Source organism: Epinephelus lanceolatus, chromosome 10 (assembly GCF_041903045.1).
Source record: "Epinephelus lanceolatus isolate andai-2023 chromosome 10, ASM4190304v1, whole genome shotgun sequence".
NCBI lineage: Eukaryota > Metazoa > Chordata > Actinopteri > Perciformes > Serranidae > Epinephelus > Epinephelus lanceolatus.
Genome location: NC_135743.1, coordinates 30,945,271 through 30,963,323, shown reverse-complemented (window position 1 = coordinate 30,963,323; position 18,053 = coordinate 30,945,271). Strand labels below are relative to the sequence as shown.

General features: G+C 40.6%; 1 protein-coding gene across 1 annotated transcript in view; it reads left to right on the top strand.

Moving 5' to 3' along the window:
* The window catches only part of ulk4 (unc-51 like kinase 4), a 115,127-nt gene that overhangs the window by 45,948 nt on the left and 51,126 nt on the right, over positions 1-18,053 (top strand). Inside the window, exons 20-27 of the mRNA XM_033639704.2 lie at positions 1,393-1,554; positions 2,274-2,459; positions 4,049-4,176; positions 12,506-12,639; positions 12,851-12,972; positions 13,378-13,434; positions 13,809-13,860; positions 14,147-14,241. Coding sequence (XP_033495595.2) covers positions 1,393-1,554; positions 2,274-2,459; positions 4,049-4,176; positions 12,506-12,639; positions 12,851-12,972; positions 13,378-13,434; positions 13,809-13,860; positions 14,147-14,241 — 936 coding nt within the window. The remainder of the gene's footprint in view (positions 1-1,392; positions 1,555-2,273; positions 2,460-4,048; positions 4,177-12,505; positions 12,640-12,850; positions 12,973-13,377; positions 13,435-13,808; positions 13,861-14,146; positions 14,242-18,053) is intronic.

The window sequence follows — 18,053 nt, the reverse complement described above, 5'->3', positions numbered from 1 at the left end:
CCGAGGAGTTTAATGGTACCAGCAAACTAACACCAACACCAAAACAGCTCAACTCTCTCATTAAACTCATTAATAAACATTAGGTAATATTAGCCATTTGATGCCAACAGGAAGCCCTGTTGGTATGTATGTGTGTGCAGGTAGACTCTCACCAACTGTTCCCCAGGGCAGATGGTTACACTCCTGCAGATGTAATCTCAGAGAAAGAGAGAGGGACAGTGGGGCAAGGAAGCGTGGAGTGAAGCTCTACATAAAACACGATTTTACCTATTTCAAAAAATGCTGTTCAACTGCTCGTTAACGCAAAAAGCTAACCAGCCTATCCCATGGCAGCAACTCAGTGCATTTAGACATGTAGACATGATAAAGACGACCTGCTGAAATTCAAACTGAGCATCAGAATGGGAAAGAAAGTTGAATTAAAATCCCCATCTGGACCAAATATGGTGTGTGGACTGGTAGCTGGAGAGGTGCCCTTGAGCAAGGTACCGGACCCTCAATTGCTCGGGGCGCCTGTCCATGGGCAGCCCCCTCACTCTGACATTTCTCCATTTAATGCTTGTGTAGGTCCTGTTTGTGCATGTGTGTGTATTTTGGGCCTTTGTGTATGTGACAACAGAGTAAAAATATATATATATATGTACATGTATATATAGTAGAAATACACACACACACACACACACACATATATAGAAAACAAAAAATCACCCTCTTAGGGTAGTGTCTGTGTCATCCACAAGCTCTGGTCCTCTACCAGAGGCCTGGGAGTTTGAGGGCTCTGCACAGTATCTCAGCTGTTCCTAGGACTGCACACTTCTGGACTGAGGCTTCAGATGTTGTTCCTAGAATCTGCCGGAGCCACTCTCCCAGTTTGGGGGTCACTGCCCTGAGTGCTCCTACTGCTACGAGGAGCACATCAACTTTGACTTTCCACATCTGTTCCAGCTGTTCTTTCAACCCTTGATACTTCTCCACCTTTTCGTGTTCCTTCTTTCTGATGTCGGCTGGTATTGCCACATCTACCACCACTGCCCTCTATTGGTGTTTGTCAACCACCACTATGTCCGGTTGGTTAGCCAGAAGCTGTTTGTCAGTCTGGAACTGGAAGTCCCACAGGATCTAAGCCCTGTTGTTCTCAACCACCTTTGGTGGTGTGTCCCATCGGGATTTGGGTACTTGAGTCCATACTGGGTACAGATGTTCCTGTGGTAAAAGATGATCTCTATTCTCTCCTGTTGAGAATAGAGAGCATTTATACTATTTTTTGTTTTTTTGGTTTGCTTGTTCTAGTTATACCCCGATACATAAATAATTCATTTCAGCTGATGATGTATACCTTTTTTCCAAAGTGGATTTATGTTATTTTAAAGTTTTTCTGTCTCTCTCTGACAGGATGATTCCATAGTTCATCACATGGCTGCAAAAGCCATAGAGAACATCTCTGCTGTTGTCTCTGGCCCCTCCCACCACCTGGTTACCACAGAGATAGCTTCTGCCCTGTGGTACCTGTTCACTCACTCCACTGTGGAGGCTGTCAGAGTCACTGCCATATCTGTAAGTATACACGCCTGAAAACTCACACCTACACCATCATGCAAGCAGGACTGTGTATGGATACAAATACACATACTAACATCTCTGTGAGACATACTAACACAAAAAGACATCAAACACATAACATGGTGGTCAACCAGAGTAGTTCACACTGAAAAGGTAAGCTGTTGGTACAAATTGAAAAAAATATGTTTTTCAAATTACACATACTTGTTTGAAGGTAAAAGAAAGTAAATGTGCTCCTTGCTTGAACTGCTTGTATTTTGTGATTGTTGATGGAAAAGTTGTTGTAATATAATATCTCTTGACCGACCTCAAAAAATGAAAATGAATGGCCTTCTAATGCTTAATCACAAGAAGTGGCTTTTCTTTTTGTTTGTTTGTTTGTTTTTGCTTTACCCCACAAATATCTAGATGGGCTTCACGTATATGTATTGACTTATCACTCATGAAGCACTCTATATCCCTCCTAGTCAGACTGCAAATCATACTAACTTCTTTATTAATGGCGCAGTGGTTGGAATTACAAAATGCATTTGAAAATTATGTGTCACTCCATGTTATGTACCAGTGAGCACTTGCTTCTTATTTTTATTTTTATTTATTTATTTTTTTTTTATCTAACAGCTTACCACCAAGGACATCAAGTGCAGCATGACATTACAGCTGAATTGTTGTTGTTGTTGTTTGTGTTTATCTGTCTGTCTCTATGTCTCCAGGCTCTTTCAAGGCTAACCCGGGTGGTCCCAGCAGTCTTCTTGGCAGTTATTGACACCTGTGGCCCTGCGGCCATCTTGGAGGGCGTGGGTGCAGCAGGGGCTCGGGTCCAGCAGCACCTGCTCACTGCTATGGCCACTGCCCTACTCACCTCACGCATCCAAACACACCGTGTCACACAGAGCAGGGTACGTGTATATTCTATGAAACGCCTGCGTTTCAAAATGTCAAATGCTGAATGACAAAAACCCAAATAAATAATGTTTTAATACTTTTTTTTATACATATTACTAGAAATGAATTCTACATGAAATTTAGGTGGTAACATCACTGTTGTAGAGTTTGATTTTTAGAGACATTTACAAGGGAAAGTCACTAATGGGAAGATTTTCACACAAGGGCTGAGGGATGAAAACACAACAACATGAGAAACAAATGAAACTAGCTTCAAATTCTCCAAATCTCTGCTTTCTCTCTTCTGTCTGTCTCTCTTTCTTTCTTTCTTTCTTTCTTACTTCCTTGCAGTTCATGAACTAACGCTGAACTGTGCATGAACTAATTTGCGATGAATTACTTATTTAATTTTTCATAAGACACCCCATCTAGAGTGTATAGGAAGTGCTAATCTTGGAAAGGCAGAGGGGCTAAAATTGATTTGAAGGTTTTTAACTTGGAGTCTAGCATTGGTAATTGACTCTGAACTGAATTTATTTGCATTGAGCATTTCCAATTTAACACCAGCATACAAACTTAGTACTTCAACTCTGCTCTAATTATACACTGATATGCATTCACCCCCCTACCCCCCTTCTCTCTCCCCTCTCTCTCTCCCCTGGCACAAAGACAGACAGTCCAAGAGTTTGTTTACACAGAACTCTGTTAGTGTATGTGTGTTTGTGTGCATGCATGTTAGAGACTGACTATGTGTGTGTGTGTGTGTGTGTGTGTGTGTGTGTGTGCCTGCACATACGCTAATTTGTAGAGTGTGTCAGTATCTGGGCTAATTGGCTGAATGAACGTGCTGCAGCCTTCTACTTCAGCAGAGCATTATGGGTAGTGGGGAGGGACTTATCAGCTAGGCACACACTACTGGGCTTTGAAATTAATTAACTTGGTGTGTCGCCTCATAAACACACATACATGCACATTCTCTCACATTAACTCACACACAAGACACACACACACACACACACACACACACACACACACAGTTAGAAGCGCATGGTGTTGGTGATAATGATAATGGTAATGAATGTTGGCCAGTCATAAATTTTTCCAACCAGTTACTGCCGCAGAGTTTATGCTGAGTGAATGGATGTCTAAAGTAGCTGTAGGCATACAAGTTTGTTTTTGTGTGTGTATGTGTGTGTGTGTGTGTGCATGTTGTGTGATAATGTGGAGTCTAAGCTGATTAAGTTTTAGCCTGTTAGACGACACATTTTCAGAGTTTTTTTTTTTCATGAACACCTTAGGGAAAATATTACATTGAATAATTTCTTATTTCTTCGCATACATTATTTGAATTTATTGCAGTAATGTATTTTGATAAGATAAACTGAGAACATTTTTTTTCTCGTACTCTGAATTAACCTACTTCGTTAGGATGTAACCATGCAGACATTCAAGTGTAACTTTGATGTGTTAAAAGTCTGTTCCACATAACTGGCGTGTATTTGCATGGCAAAGCACAGTGTCTTGGACTATACACCAACAGAAACATTCACAGCCAGTTCACAGTCAGTTTCACTCCATTCATTTGTGTGTTTGTCTCTTGTAGGATTTGGTCTTGAAGGTGCTGCGCTGTCTAGAGAGTCCATCCACAGTAACAAGAGCCAAAGCTTTACTACTACTACTTCTGCTAATACAGGACAACACACACACGCTGCTATACTGCTGTCAACACAGGTAAATACACACTCACGCCCACACACAAGCACACACGGGCGTGCACATGCACTCATTCACATAGGCAAGGTTTGCAGACATTATATGTAAATAAAAACTAACCCATCTCATATGTCTAATCTGATGAATATCTGATGCTCCTCATAAACAGCTCTTAGAGTTAGAAAACCTTAATTTCATTTAAAAGCATTGTGAAAGACAACATTAAGATTTGCTGTTAACTGTGTGCTGGTCAGAAGAAAGTAATACTCTATGTTAGGGATGTCCCGATCACATTTTTTTGCCCCCGAGTCCGAGTCATTTGATTTTGAGTATCTGCCGATACCGAGTCCCGATCCGATACTTTGGCAATGCAGTAAAATTTTTTACTGTAGATTAACTGTATCATCCCACTATTTTTCTGTTCTTTGTGCTCTACTAGGGATGTAACAATATCACAATCTCACAATATTACAATACTGTACCCCAATAACAAGCCCATGACATTTATTGCAGTATTGTAAGACATGTCATGATATTAAAACCTCACTGTATGATAATAGTACAGTAGCTCCACGCTATAATATTAATTCCATTATCCATTAGTCAACAACAAGAACATTTGGTCAAAAATAAAATAGCTTATCATGCCTTTCTCAATCACCAGCCTCTTTCCCTTTATCCCTCCCTCACCTGCCTGTCTGCCCCCCCCCCCCCCCCCCCCCCACCTCGCTCCTTCTCCCTCCCTCATTCCCTCCCTCCCTCCCTCACCCAGCTCACCTCACTCCTTCTCCCTCTCTAACTTTAAATAAATACCTGGTTCTGTATCTGCCGTCACACAACAGTGTGAGAAGTTTAACGATGTCTGCGACATCTGCGCAGTCTGTCTGTGTGTCTGTCTCACGTGCGTTACGTCTGACTCGCTCTCAGTAGAAGCTGCAGTGACTGTTGTTGCTGCTGGGGTCTGTAGTGCTCAAACATCAACAACAACAGCTGCTTGGAAGTCAGCAGTGAAACAATTCAGCCACACACACGTACTAAACAGTCAGCTGACACGGTGACACGGACGATCATCTCTCACACTCTCGCAAGCGCCGTCATTTCATATCGTTACATGTCCGCGACGACGCAGCCACACACACACGGACGTGCACGAAAAACAAGTGCGTTGCACCGAAGGCGCGCCGCTGGCGTCGCTTTGGGTTATGAGCGCACATGACACACGTCTACAGTAAAAGTAATGGGTTTGAGAGTGCAAAAGAGCTACATCTGAACGCCCCCCTTGCGGCCCATCTTGCTTTAGACAAATAGGGAAAACCCTGACATGTATCTGATATGTCATAGGCATATATCCGATCCCTGATCGGGATGTAACTTCCGATTCCGATCGAGTCTGAAACCACGTGATCGGCCCCGATTTCCGATCACGTGATCGGATCGGGACATGCCTACTCTATGTGACCCCTCTCAGCATAGAAATAGCTCTGGAATAGATGATAAACCAGATATGATAAAATACACAAGAGATCATGTCCTGTTTATTATGGAGAAAGCTGCAAGTTTCAAATCTAATTTCATCTAGCTGATTACAGAGTTACACTGTTTTAACTTTACTTCACCATACCAGGGGTGCCCAAGGGTGTTGTGTGTGGTTAACTGTTATCTTACCACATAGTGTATGCCCTGCACCCTCTTACTGACTGACTGTACTGAGATTTGGACCAGTGAAGCTTTCTCATAACTCCACTCAGTCTGTCAGACCACTGGCTAATTAGTTTCTGTGGAATGTAGTTGCCCATGTTCACACACAGACTGAACTGTCAGAGAACAAACAAATACCATTTGTGAATTCCATTTCAGGGTGGGATTCCCCTTTAATTATTTAGCTGTGGTTTTCAGAGTGTATTCTCTTGCTCAGCTCTGCTATAGCTAAAACTAAATTCCCTCCTCACTATAAGGTGTGGTAAGGCAAATCTAGAACTGTGCTCCAGGTTTTTGTTTTTACAGTATTATTCAACTGAAAGAAGTTGGCAACTGTAGTAACTACCACAACAATTACTTTAAATTGTTCATTTGGTGTATCTTAAACAATGTCTAGTTGTTTTGAAGCCTAGTGTGATTGATTGAAAGGGAAGAATGCGCATCTTTAAGTAAGAGCTTCTCATTCTGGTATGTAGTAGCCCACTCTGAGACAACAGACCCAAACGCACTGAAAGTGACTGAAGCGAGTGTTTTGAAGCAGACCTATTTAAAATGGCCGAACATGCACCAGTATTATATTAAGGGACATCAAAGTGCGACTGCTTTGATGCCCCTGCTCCAACCTTGTTTCGATTTTGTAGCGTCAGATGAGGATCCCGCCACCGAAGTCAGTGAGGCAGAGAGGAGAGGTGAAGAGACAGAGAGGCAGATGTGCAGTGAGAATGCACACCAGTTTTGGCAACAGCTGACAGCGGACCTCAGCTGCGTTATCTTAGCTTAAAACTTCATGAGCAATGCAATTGTAATACTGCCAACAGCTATACTACCATAGGTCCTAACTGTTGTGTTGTCACATATCAGATACTAGCAGAGATGTTAGCATAACAGATCCACACCGGATCATCTGTCATGTTTACTGACATTGACTGGTCAAACAAATTCACTTGCTACATAAATATAACAATTAATTACTATTGTATAAAGTTATGATTAGCTGTGCTTTATGTGACTTTCACCCACCTGGGAGAAAAAAATCAAAGAAATGAGAGGGCTGGTCCCCACTGGATTTACTAGTGTTCTACTGCCGACTAACTAACGGAAACAGCAGCACGGATCCAACAGGTACCCTCCTACTCCCCTCAAATAGAAATGTAGGAAAATGAATAGGGGTATCTAAATATACAACAATTTAGCCTTAAATAGTGACCCTTTCCCAAAATACTTCTGGTTCTGTGATGTTAGCATTTCAAATCTGATGCCACCAAGTGTGCCACAGAAGTGATGTCAAGTGAGGTGCTTCAGTTTTAGTTTTCAGTGCACTTGGACTTTAAAGGAATACTTGACCCATAAAGATACCATTTGTAAATTAGTCATTCATGCTATTACTTTGTTTCTTTTGCATCCCTACAGAAAATGGCAAACATATTGATTTTTTGACTGATTGGGGACCATGTTTAACAGCAGCAAAACTATTTTAAAACATCTGTTTACAAACTCTCACACAACTTATCCTGCAGTATAATCCAAGTCTCATTTAGTCATAAATGCTCAGTACTTCCAAGCACATGCATTTTTGCTGAAACTGTAGTACTGGAGTCTGGCTCTGAAGAGAGCATAGATAAGTTCCACTTTCAGTTGGATTATACTGCAGGAGTTGTGTTAATATACAACTGTTTTGATATAGTTTAGCTGTTAAACATGGTCACCAATCAGTCAATGAATAAATATGTTCATTGTTTTCACAACAATGAGAAAAGTGAAACTTTCTTCACAAATTCAAGGTAATGCAGCATTACTCACTGATACACGAGTCCACAGTAATAGACAAAATCAGAAAACACTGTTTGTGAAAGTGGCACATTACCACTTAGTTTAAGAAATTATAGGCAATAGAAAGTTGAACATTTAACTGTAGCGCACCACAGCAGGTAATCACGTCTGAGCATGCTTGTATCGAAGTTTTCCAAAAGATCTGTTTACTCCTGTCCACACTAAAATGCAAGACTGTCACTTTCAGATTTATTTACTGAAGAGCACTTTAGAAAAGCTTTGGTTTTGGTGTGAAAACAATGTGGACAGAGAGAAAAGGCTTCATTTTCACGTTTAACTGACTTAGTGTGGTCATGTTATACAATACACTGCGTTTGAAATTTATTCGATTATTAAACTAACAAATTCTGCCATGCATGCTTTTGTAGAGTGATTTATCTTGAAGCAGAGGATTCACATTCTGATAGAAGCACTCAGAGATCGCTTTTCATCACAGTTATCTGATATTTAAAGCAGATTGCTTTTAGAAGAGAGGCTTCCTTCATGAAAATGCTGCCTGGGGCTGTTAGCAAGGCACTTGTACTCTGCGTAACCTTTACGTTAACTAGCACAGCAGCCGTGGGAATCATAATATAAATGTATGTACCCTGGACATTCAGTTTATGCTGCTGTATGTTGTAACTTTACTGGAACTTCAAATGGTTCATTAGCTGGTTGTCCTATGTTTCACCCCACACTAAATTCCACCGCAGCTGTGAGTGTGCATAGCCCACATGATCAGATGCATATGCATGATATACATATACACAGCCAATTCCCCTGGTAATTTATGACTAGTTGGTATTTCAGTTTGAAAAAGATGCCCTAGATTACTGACATATGGATCCTCATAACTGTCTCTCTCCCTGCCATTTCTTCTCCCCCTCTCTCTTTCACTTGCAGTTTTTTTTAATTAAAATGCCTGTCTCGTACACTTTGCTTTCTTTCTCTTTCAATCTGAGACTCCCTCTCTTTCTCAGTTATTGCTCTGTGACATTTTACACTTGTGAATTGCCAGACTAACTTTTCCATGAAAGAGTAAGGTTAAGAGTAGTTAGAGTTAGGCTTGTTGACACAGCCTATTATTTACAAGTCTTTAGAATGATTTTTACCCAACAAAGTGAATGACATAATCACAAAACCTCTCCTTGGCAGCTGCTAAGGAGCTCTATTATGTCAGCATCAATGTAGTTTGATATTTTGCAAATAAATACAAATAATGTTTTAATTATTTTTACACAGTTATTCACAAGTTAAGATTATATTCTGTGTCTGTATTATATCCTACATAACAGAACTAAATGGGTTTTGAGCAAGCAGCGAGTTCATATAATGTCTGACAAAAGTATAAGTCCTTGAAAGTGTCATTATATGTAATGAATTCACCTGCTTTTTAAATGTGACAGTGATGAACACTGATGTTCCACAATGCAGTGCACAAAGGACATAAAAGAGCTGCATAGTTTCAGCTGGTTATAATTAAAATAAATTAGTTTTGGACAGATCCAGGAAATCAATTTTGGGCAAACAATTTTATTTCCTCATTTAGGATATTTTTGTTTGGACTGTTCGCTTTGACATCACAGCCATTTTCCAGAGCATCTCATGCTGTGCTTTGGTTTATTATATTTTGATATGAACACAACTAAATTCCTGAAAATCTGAACACACAACTGCCTTTTACATATGACTCTTTCTCTCTCTCTCTCTCTCTCTCTCTCTCTCTCTCTCCCCCTACACAAACACACACTTACACTCTCCCTCTCTATCCCTCTCCTCGCTCTCCCTCTGTTCACAGTGTTAGAGCTGTCAGAGTTGACCCGCCTGTCTCTCTCCCATTGAGCACTCTGCATGATTCAACCACACACACAGACACACGTCTTTCTCTCAGTCCTGCTCTCACCCAGGCACGTTGTGTTTAATTAGCTCCTCAGTGGCGTGAAAATATGTGTGTTCGTGCGCACGCGTGTGTTTTTGTCTGTATGAGATAAACTTGCGCAGGCCTCACTGAGGAAGTGTCAAGATTGCCACTGGGAGTGGAGTGTGATGGCTTTCAACAGACACAGTCACACACACACAGAGCAGGCCACTTGTAGGTCAGTTGTGTGTGAGTACTTTGTGAGTCTCCCACAGCGACTGACAGAGAGGTGGCAAGTTTGTCTCTCTTTATTTAGCAATTGGAAAAAATGGCTGCAAGACTTAAAGAGGAACACACAGGCAGAAGTCTCGCAGGGAGACAAATAGGCAGACAGACAGGAAGCAGAGCTTAGAGCTGGTTAGAGAGGCAGACAGGTACCCAGACAGACAGACATGTAGAGTAGATTGGAAGATATCCTGATAAGCATTTTGTATTAGGAGGAAATGCTGCATCATATTTCCAGCTGCTGAGGTCATCAGATAATGTTGACTTTGCCGTTGTTGAAGATGGATTCATGCTTGAACCAAATATAAATAAAGGGTCACCCCGACACCAGACATGAAACACACACTCTGTTCATGAACCTACCATCACTCGTAACTCGACTGACAGGCTAAGAAAATTCAGGCTACAACAGCAGCTAAATCGGACTTAATAATGTCTATTAGAGTTGAAGGTTTGTTTGTATCATACATAATTTGTGAAATACAATTTAACAATCTAATAAGCTTATTTTCAGATACACTAGCAGCATGGCTCTGGGGAAGGAAATGTTGGTTTGACAGTCAGTTTACCGGTCCATCAGTCCACCACTGTGGTCCCAACTGTAATACATGTATCTCAGCAACTTTTGGATGGATTGCCATGGAATTTTATGTTCATGGCACCCAGAGGATAAAGCCAGATAACTAACACCTTACTTACAACATAAAATGGGTAAGTTATAGAGCATAAGCGGGCTGTCACTAAAACAACCACCACATCCTGTAGTCCTTGTTGCGGACACATCACAACCCATTAGTGTTTAAACAACAAACCTTGGCAAGTGGTTCGAATGACTGGATCTCTCTTGGTGGTCGTTTGCACTTGCATTTAGCACTGTCCCTTTCTAATCAGATCACCTAAAATTCATGTTAATACCAGGTCTGAACAGCCTCAGAATGTAGAAGTGGATCAAAAACCTCCCCTCTCTCTCTCTTTCACTCTCAAACTTAAACCAAATTCAGATTAAACTGTAAAACTGGGTAGTGCTGATTGAAAATAAACCAAGATTATGTTACTGTACTGCCTATGTCTTACCTAAATTGGTCTGAAGAAACATATTTTCATCCACTGTTTGGCTGTAATAGTGAGAGTTTGTAAACAGGAAGTGCGTACCATACTATTTCCTTCATATTGAAAAAGCAGGCTGAAGACATTCAAATCAAACAGTAAAACTAAACAGCACTGATTGAATATGAACCAAGATATTGTTACTTCATTGCCTATTTCTCGCCTCATATCTTTTCAGAAACATGTTTAGCTAACTGTTTATATTACAAGATTGTTTGTCAACAGCTTGCCACCATATTGTTTTCGGAAGGGAAACTCCAATTATGTCATCCACCAGCAGGAGGGTTTATGATTTCAGTGCAATGTTGTGTACTCTGTTAGTTGTGGGTTTTCTACCTCTTGAGCAAAATCAGATGCCACAGCCCTTTTTTCTCTGTTTTGCACAAACTTCAAAAGTATTTGTGTCTGTTTACTACATAGACAGACCAGTTTTATTGAAACACTGCTTTCCAGCAGTGAAATACTTCTATAAGGCGACTCAAATGTTAGTGTGTAGTTTTAAAAAAATAAGTAAACATTTTGAAAATGAAAAAACAAAACAAAATAAAAAACCCCAAACCCTCTCCCTGCTCCTTTCCTCCCGAAACCACTGTCTCCAAATAATGTGCATGGCATGTATTAGGCGACTTGATACATTTCATCTCTTCATGCCAATTCTAGTTGTAACCGCAGCATGCCTCTACAAAGAAAAACATTTACAGAACTAGTACTGTGGCATTGTTATTTTGCCTTATCATTATCAATTCTTCACAGTATTTAAAACCTATAACATGCTGTTAAGGTTTTCTTGGTAGTAACTGTTTTTATACCTGAGGGTCTACAGTACCAACTAGGTTTTTATTTCCCACTACACCCATAACAATCATGGAAAATCCAGCAATTACTATTAAAGCTTCCCTGAAATGCACTTTATCCTTAATATAGTAACAGTAGCTGTGTTGGATTCCATATAACTGTGAACCGTGGCTGCTAATCTTTTATGCAACATTATGAGGAAAAACACTGAATTTGTAATCCCTCACTCCCCCCGCACCATTCCCAAAGCTTTGAATCAATATTTGTTAACTAGTATGACCTCTCTGAATATCTCTGCATGTCTCTACATTCATCCTTTATGTGCTTCTGTGTGCATGTGCACACATGTGGGTGTGTTTGTGTGTTTGTAATGAATATCAGTTAGCAGTGGTAACCTTTCAGCTCTGCTATGAATTTATGAATAGAATATTATTGATTACTGTTCGTTACAAGCCGTCTGATGAGAATAAAAATGTTCTCAAACTCAGAGCCTGTCTGTCTCTCTCTCTTTTGGCCAGTCTCCCTGCCCCTTCTTTTTATGCATCCTGTCATTATTTCATAGCTCATTGACCAGAATCATATTGTTAGTGTGTCTTCATCATTTCATCATTTTTACACGTTGGTCATTAAGTCGATACTTCTGTGCAACTCAAAATGAGTGGAGCAGTAAAACCAATGAAATCCCAAAAGCAGTCAGAGTGAAAAAAAATCTTTCGTCCTTGAAATATGAATGTATTAGTATAATGCTACATAGATTTTGTGACATGCAATACATGTGTGTCTCTTTCTGTCTAGACTTGTGATGCACCTGGAGAGAGACCTGCGCAAAGCCACTCCCCTCAGAGAGAACCCTGGCCAATCAGGATACCTGTCTCAGTGTCTTGATTTACTGGTTGCATATCTGAGTAGCACTGCACCATTGATACTGGGTACAGACATACATACACCACACACACACACACACACACTGAAAAACTGAAAAACTGTGATTGTGTTTTGTCTCCTCTTCTCTTTTAACTGTGTACAATACATTTTAAATGAACTACTTTTGTATTAAAGTAAGTCTCCATTAGCCCTCTACTCTCACCCCTTCTCATGTCCTCTTGGGTTCCGTCATCTTGTCTCCTCTCTTCTCTCCAGAGGAAGTCTTGTGTGCATTACGAGGTGTGATCGGGAGGAGACACCCATCCACAGCTCAGAGCAGGCAGCTTAAACACACTTTGCCTACATTGCCTGTAGTGCTGGATCTCATTTCATCACAGGTAACTTGGATCTAAAAGCGTTTTCCTCAGTTATTGATTTTAGTATTCCGTCATTATTGCCTGTGATGTTATCTACATAGATGTTGGCATAAATTAGAAGTACGCACTCTCATTGTTAAGCACAGCATTGCCCATTTTTCCTCAAAAAGTCGTTTATTTTATTTAAATATTAATACAACATTCATTGTTGCCTGGGTGTGTGGGCCTGTTACCAAATACAGCATATGTTATAATGTACGTGGGGCCAGATGGAAACACCTTACTCAAGAAGGTGACACTGAACATCATATGAGTTTGTGTATAAAACTCCTGCCAGAAAAATAATGTGACTTGTATTCCTGTTCTTCACCCTACCCTCACTCATCCCCTGTTTGTCTGTGTGACCGACTCTCTGTCCTCTCACAGGTCTTCAGATCTCAAATTGTAACTGAAGAGTTTCTTGCTCAAATTGGATTGCTGCTGGTAAGTGTTCAGATAAAGGCTCTTGTTTTGTGTCTCCAGCAGAATGATTGTTTTACCAACTAAAGGCAAAAAAATAAGAGTGCTAAAACCAGGATTCATCGGCACTTTTTCAAATCATTTGCCATGTTTAAGTAGTGATATTCCAACAAATGTAAGTCACTGAGACAGTTAGGATATCATGAAAAGGACTGCTGTTATCTATTGCTGTCATTTTATATTTAGGCCGGGTGAAATCAGGGAACCAGTGCCACCGCACAGCAGCACATAGTGATCATGTTGGAATAAAAATGACAACAACCATCACTAATTACAATGTATATTAAAAAGTACCATTGTAGTGATTAGTTGATGTGTCAACTCTCTCTTTCTCACAGAACTATATCACCTCTATAGAGTCCAATGAAACAAATCTGGCTGGTGCTTTGGGTGAGTTACTTTCTCAATTACTAAAATATTTACACATGTTAAATAAAAATCCACAATATTTGATTTATTTGGCCAAAGATACGTACAGCCTTGAAGAGACAGCGTACATAGTGCACTGCACCTGGAGAAGTTGAGCGACTTCAGTGCCTTGCTCAAGGCAGCACTATCAACTGGAATACACCCAGCCATCGTTGCAGGGAGCTCTGTTACTGGTCAGCCTGCGGATCATCCCCTGCTTTTATTGAGGAGATGATTCAGTAGAGCTGAAGTTTTGATTTTCTCTTAGGTGCAGCAGTATGTGAAGAGTTGATTAGGATGTCTCTGTCTATTGTGGAAGTCCTGAGTCAGCACCATGTTCTCATCACTCCACATCATAATGCTGTAAGTATGTATGCAAGCAAATATGCACCTCGCTTCCTGTCTGTCTACCTGATACAGCAGCTGACTGAATGTTTGTGTTTGTGTGTGTCTTAGTGGCTACCTGTCTGTCTGTCTGATTGACAGACTGTTTGCAGAGAGTTAAGGAAAGAAATATAGGATGGGACTGTGGAGACGACCTGTCATTATCCCAGTGTTCTGTGATACTTCTCCAACTGCCAGATTTATACCATACATGTTTTACTGTTTACTCGTTCAAAAAAACATAAGTTGTTTTGCTGTGATGGAAAGCTTGTAGAAAACAAGTGAGGGCTATAAGAATTGTCAGGTGTGTGTTAAAGTGCCTCCTTGAATATATCCAGTTTTTGTCCATTTCCTGGTTTTATATTCAGTGCGTATCTTCCAGTCTACCAAACCTGTCCATTAGTGGTCAGAGGACAGAGGGTGGACTTATGCACTATTAGGCAAGACACTAATCAACTATTGAACCAACAGAGTCTCGTCAGATCTGTGTGTGTATGTGTGTATGTGTGCGAACGTGTATGTGCATGGAATAGGACGATGAGATTGTGTTTAATGACTATTGACGTATGGAAGTGGAGAGCAGCAGGAAGCGGACAGGATGGAGGGAGAGAAAAGAAAAGAGATGAGGAATAGAGGAAAGGAGCAAAGAGGAGGTTTGCTGCTGCTGATAGTCAATAACACAGGAAGACACTTTAATTACCACCAGCCAGCTCAGATTAACTTTTATTGCCCGCTGGACAAGGACACAGTCATGTTTGAGTTAGTTTACGTCTCTGAATCCTTATTACAACGAAAAGTTTGCAGTTAAATTTTTGCCTCCACAGCCATCTTTTTCTATATCTCTCTCTCTCTCTATATATATATATTTATTACAGTTGAGAGTTGTTTTTACTCTATGGGAAAATGTTAAATGTGTTCTTTAGACATCCTAAAAAGTTAAACATTTCAGAGATGTAAGCATTACCCGTATAATTTAATGTGTCATTGAACAGTGATATGAAAAACAGTTAAAACACCCTATTAGGCTCCACACACTTGACACAGACATTTTAAAAATCTGAGTCAACAGCTGTAAACAAATACCATTTAAAATGAGACTTCAGTCACTGAGCATGATGTTATTGCACTAAGTGTACACTCGGCCATGAAAGTTGGTTAATTTCCTTTGGGCTATGTTTGAAATTCAGAAATGGAAGCCAACTGTTAAACTTTATGTAGAACATTCAAATCATAGAGGAATAAAACACTGATACAGTTAATCAAACAGTTAATTAGATACTAGGGCCAGGCGGTATATCGATTTTTTTTTACAATATATCGATATATTTTCAAGCAGGATATATATTTAGACAACGCCGTTTATATCTATATAGGGTCAAGTTGCGTCACATAACACATACCAGTGTTCATCTCTCCTCTCTCACACTCTCTGCACAGCTCCGCCCCCTCACAGTTTCTCCATCAACACTCAGAGAGACGCAGAGCTGTTCCTCTGTTTAATCTGTCTGTTAATTAGTGTACGGTGCGACATTGGTCTATATGTTGCACAAGCTATGCTACATCAGTCTGAGATGAATGAAGTTACAGCAGTAGCACACGTACAATACTGTGGGCCTTCTCCTCTGTAACTTTAAGCTGCGTCCAGTCAAGCCATGCTGCGCCGATTTGTGTTTCTGTTAGCAGTTTAGACACGCGTTGCCATGCCAAGCTGTGCACTTACTCCTTCTTCGGAGTAGGTCCAAAAGCCGGGCTGCCCGCATTCAAGAGGTTAGCAGTGGCGTCTAGCCAACCACAGCCAACACTTGACTGGCCCCTTTTCCTCCTTCTCAAATAAGCCGTGTGTTGCAAGACTCTCCTCACCTCTGTCTGCAGGAGACCAGAGAGAATGTCATTTTTAAAAGTCTTTTGTAGCTTCTAACTGAATCTCTGGAGTTTAGTTTCGCTCCTGCGTTGTGTGAAGTTGCTGCTCGAAAACTCAACATTTGCTTATTTTGCTGCTTCACAATAAAAGCTTTCCAACAACAAAATAACGGGGGACTTTTATTTTCAAGACTCTTTTCGTTTATTACCGAATTAGCAAAACGTATTAGTGGCTTCAATCAGAGAATGTGAGCGGAGCTGGAGCGGAGCAGGGAGCGGAAGGATTTTGTGTTGAGCAAGGAGCGGCTATTTTTTTTTTAAAAGGTGATGCGGAGCCTTATCTCTCGCTCCAATTTCGCTCCGGTCGCTCATGCCCCACCCAGAATGCATCTTTGCACCTGCGCACACCCACCACATAGTTTACTGTGTACTTCAGAAAAGAAACTGAGAGGAGAAGCAGCGGTACCTTGGAGAACGGTCCCTAACTGCGGGGAGAGGGCTTCCCCGGAGAATATACCAAGCTCATGTTTTATTTGTGAATAGAAGATTACAGGTTAGGGTAGTACGGCGCAGTTTTTTTGAGCGGAGTGGTGAGCGAGTGGAGCAGAGCGGAGCGAAGAATGCGCAGAACCAAGCGGAGCGGACGAGCGGCGCAAAGTGACAGGTCTGCGAGCGAGGAGTGGAAATTTTCACCCGCTCCGCTCTGCTCACATGCTCTGGCTTCAATTAAGATAAGTATAATAATACAGCAAACAGGAGTAGTAAAAGCAAAATCAGCCACAGTGAGATGTTGATGAAGAGCTGCAGACAACAGGCTCTTACTGCACCTCTGCAAACAGCTCACCTCCAACAGGTAAACTTCTTTTACCTGCCCTGCTGTGAAAAAACACATGCAGCAAAACTAACAGAGGACTTTAGCCGTGGATCAGTTTGCTGCTGAACATGTAGCTCACTTCGCAGAAAATACCGGGATATGTATCGTGTATTGCCATTAAGCCTGAAAATACAGAGAGGAAATTCTGTCCCTATCTCCCCGCCCATTAGATATGGAAAAAGCTGTCTGATGGTTTGTTTTTTCATAATTATTACAGTTGTTTGTCTAATTGCTAAAGCACTACCTTGAAACTATATGCTGTTTTTGCAAAACTCTTCACACTAACCACAAAACCTTACACCAAACCAGTAAAACGGTAAACATCGCTTGCAGAAGCAAACTCTTTAAAAAATGTGTTTTTACGGGACAAACTATCATTTTGAATTAGCACATGAAGCCCCAATGGCACACTGATGTGTAAATGAAAAACAGGGTATAGCTGTTTGCAATAAAGTTGTCATACATGTAATAAACACACCAACATAGTTATCAAAATGTGTAATCTGAACATAATACAATGTCACTGCCAATAGGGGGTGAACGTTATTACTTTCTCAAAATGTTCTAACACTCTTCAAGCAACAAAAGTGCAACAGGAAACATTATTGTCTGAAAAGAGCACAGAAACACACTACATCTGGCTTTCTTTGTGAGTCTGACCATTAGGACTTTATCCACATCTCAGTCAATACTGTCTGAAGCTATGCAGCACAGGTGTCAATTTGGAAAGGCAATTGGCAAAATAGTGTTGCAAAGTAGAGACCAATGTGTACAGTTTCACTAGAGGTGTGTTTAATTGCAAACTGGGTGTAAAGAAGTGAGCTGTGTTTATAGTTTTGCAGAAAGTATGTTATAAAATCACAAACTAAGTTGTGAAACAGAAAACATTCCTTCAATTTGGCACAGTTGGTGAATGCATCAGTTACAAGTGTTGATGGTTTCATTGACAGTGCTTCAAAAAGAATCACAGTTAATGTTCTAACAAATCAGGAAAGAAAAACTGTAAACAATATTAAGTTGAGTCAGTTAGCAAAGTTGGTTGAAATTACGTGAGCTT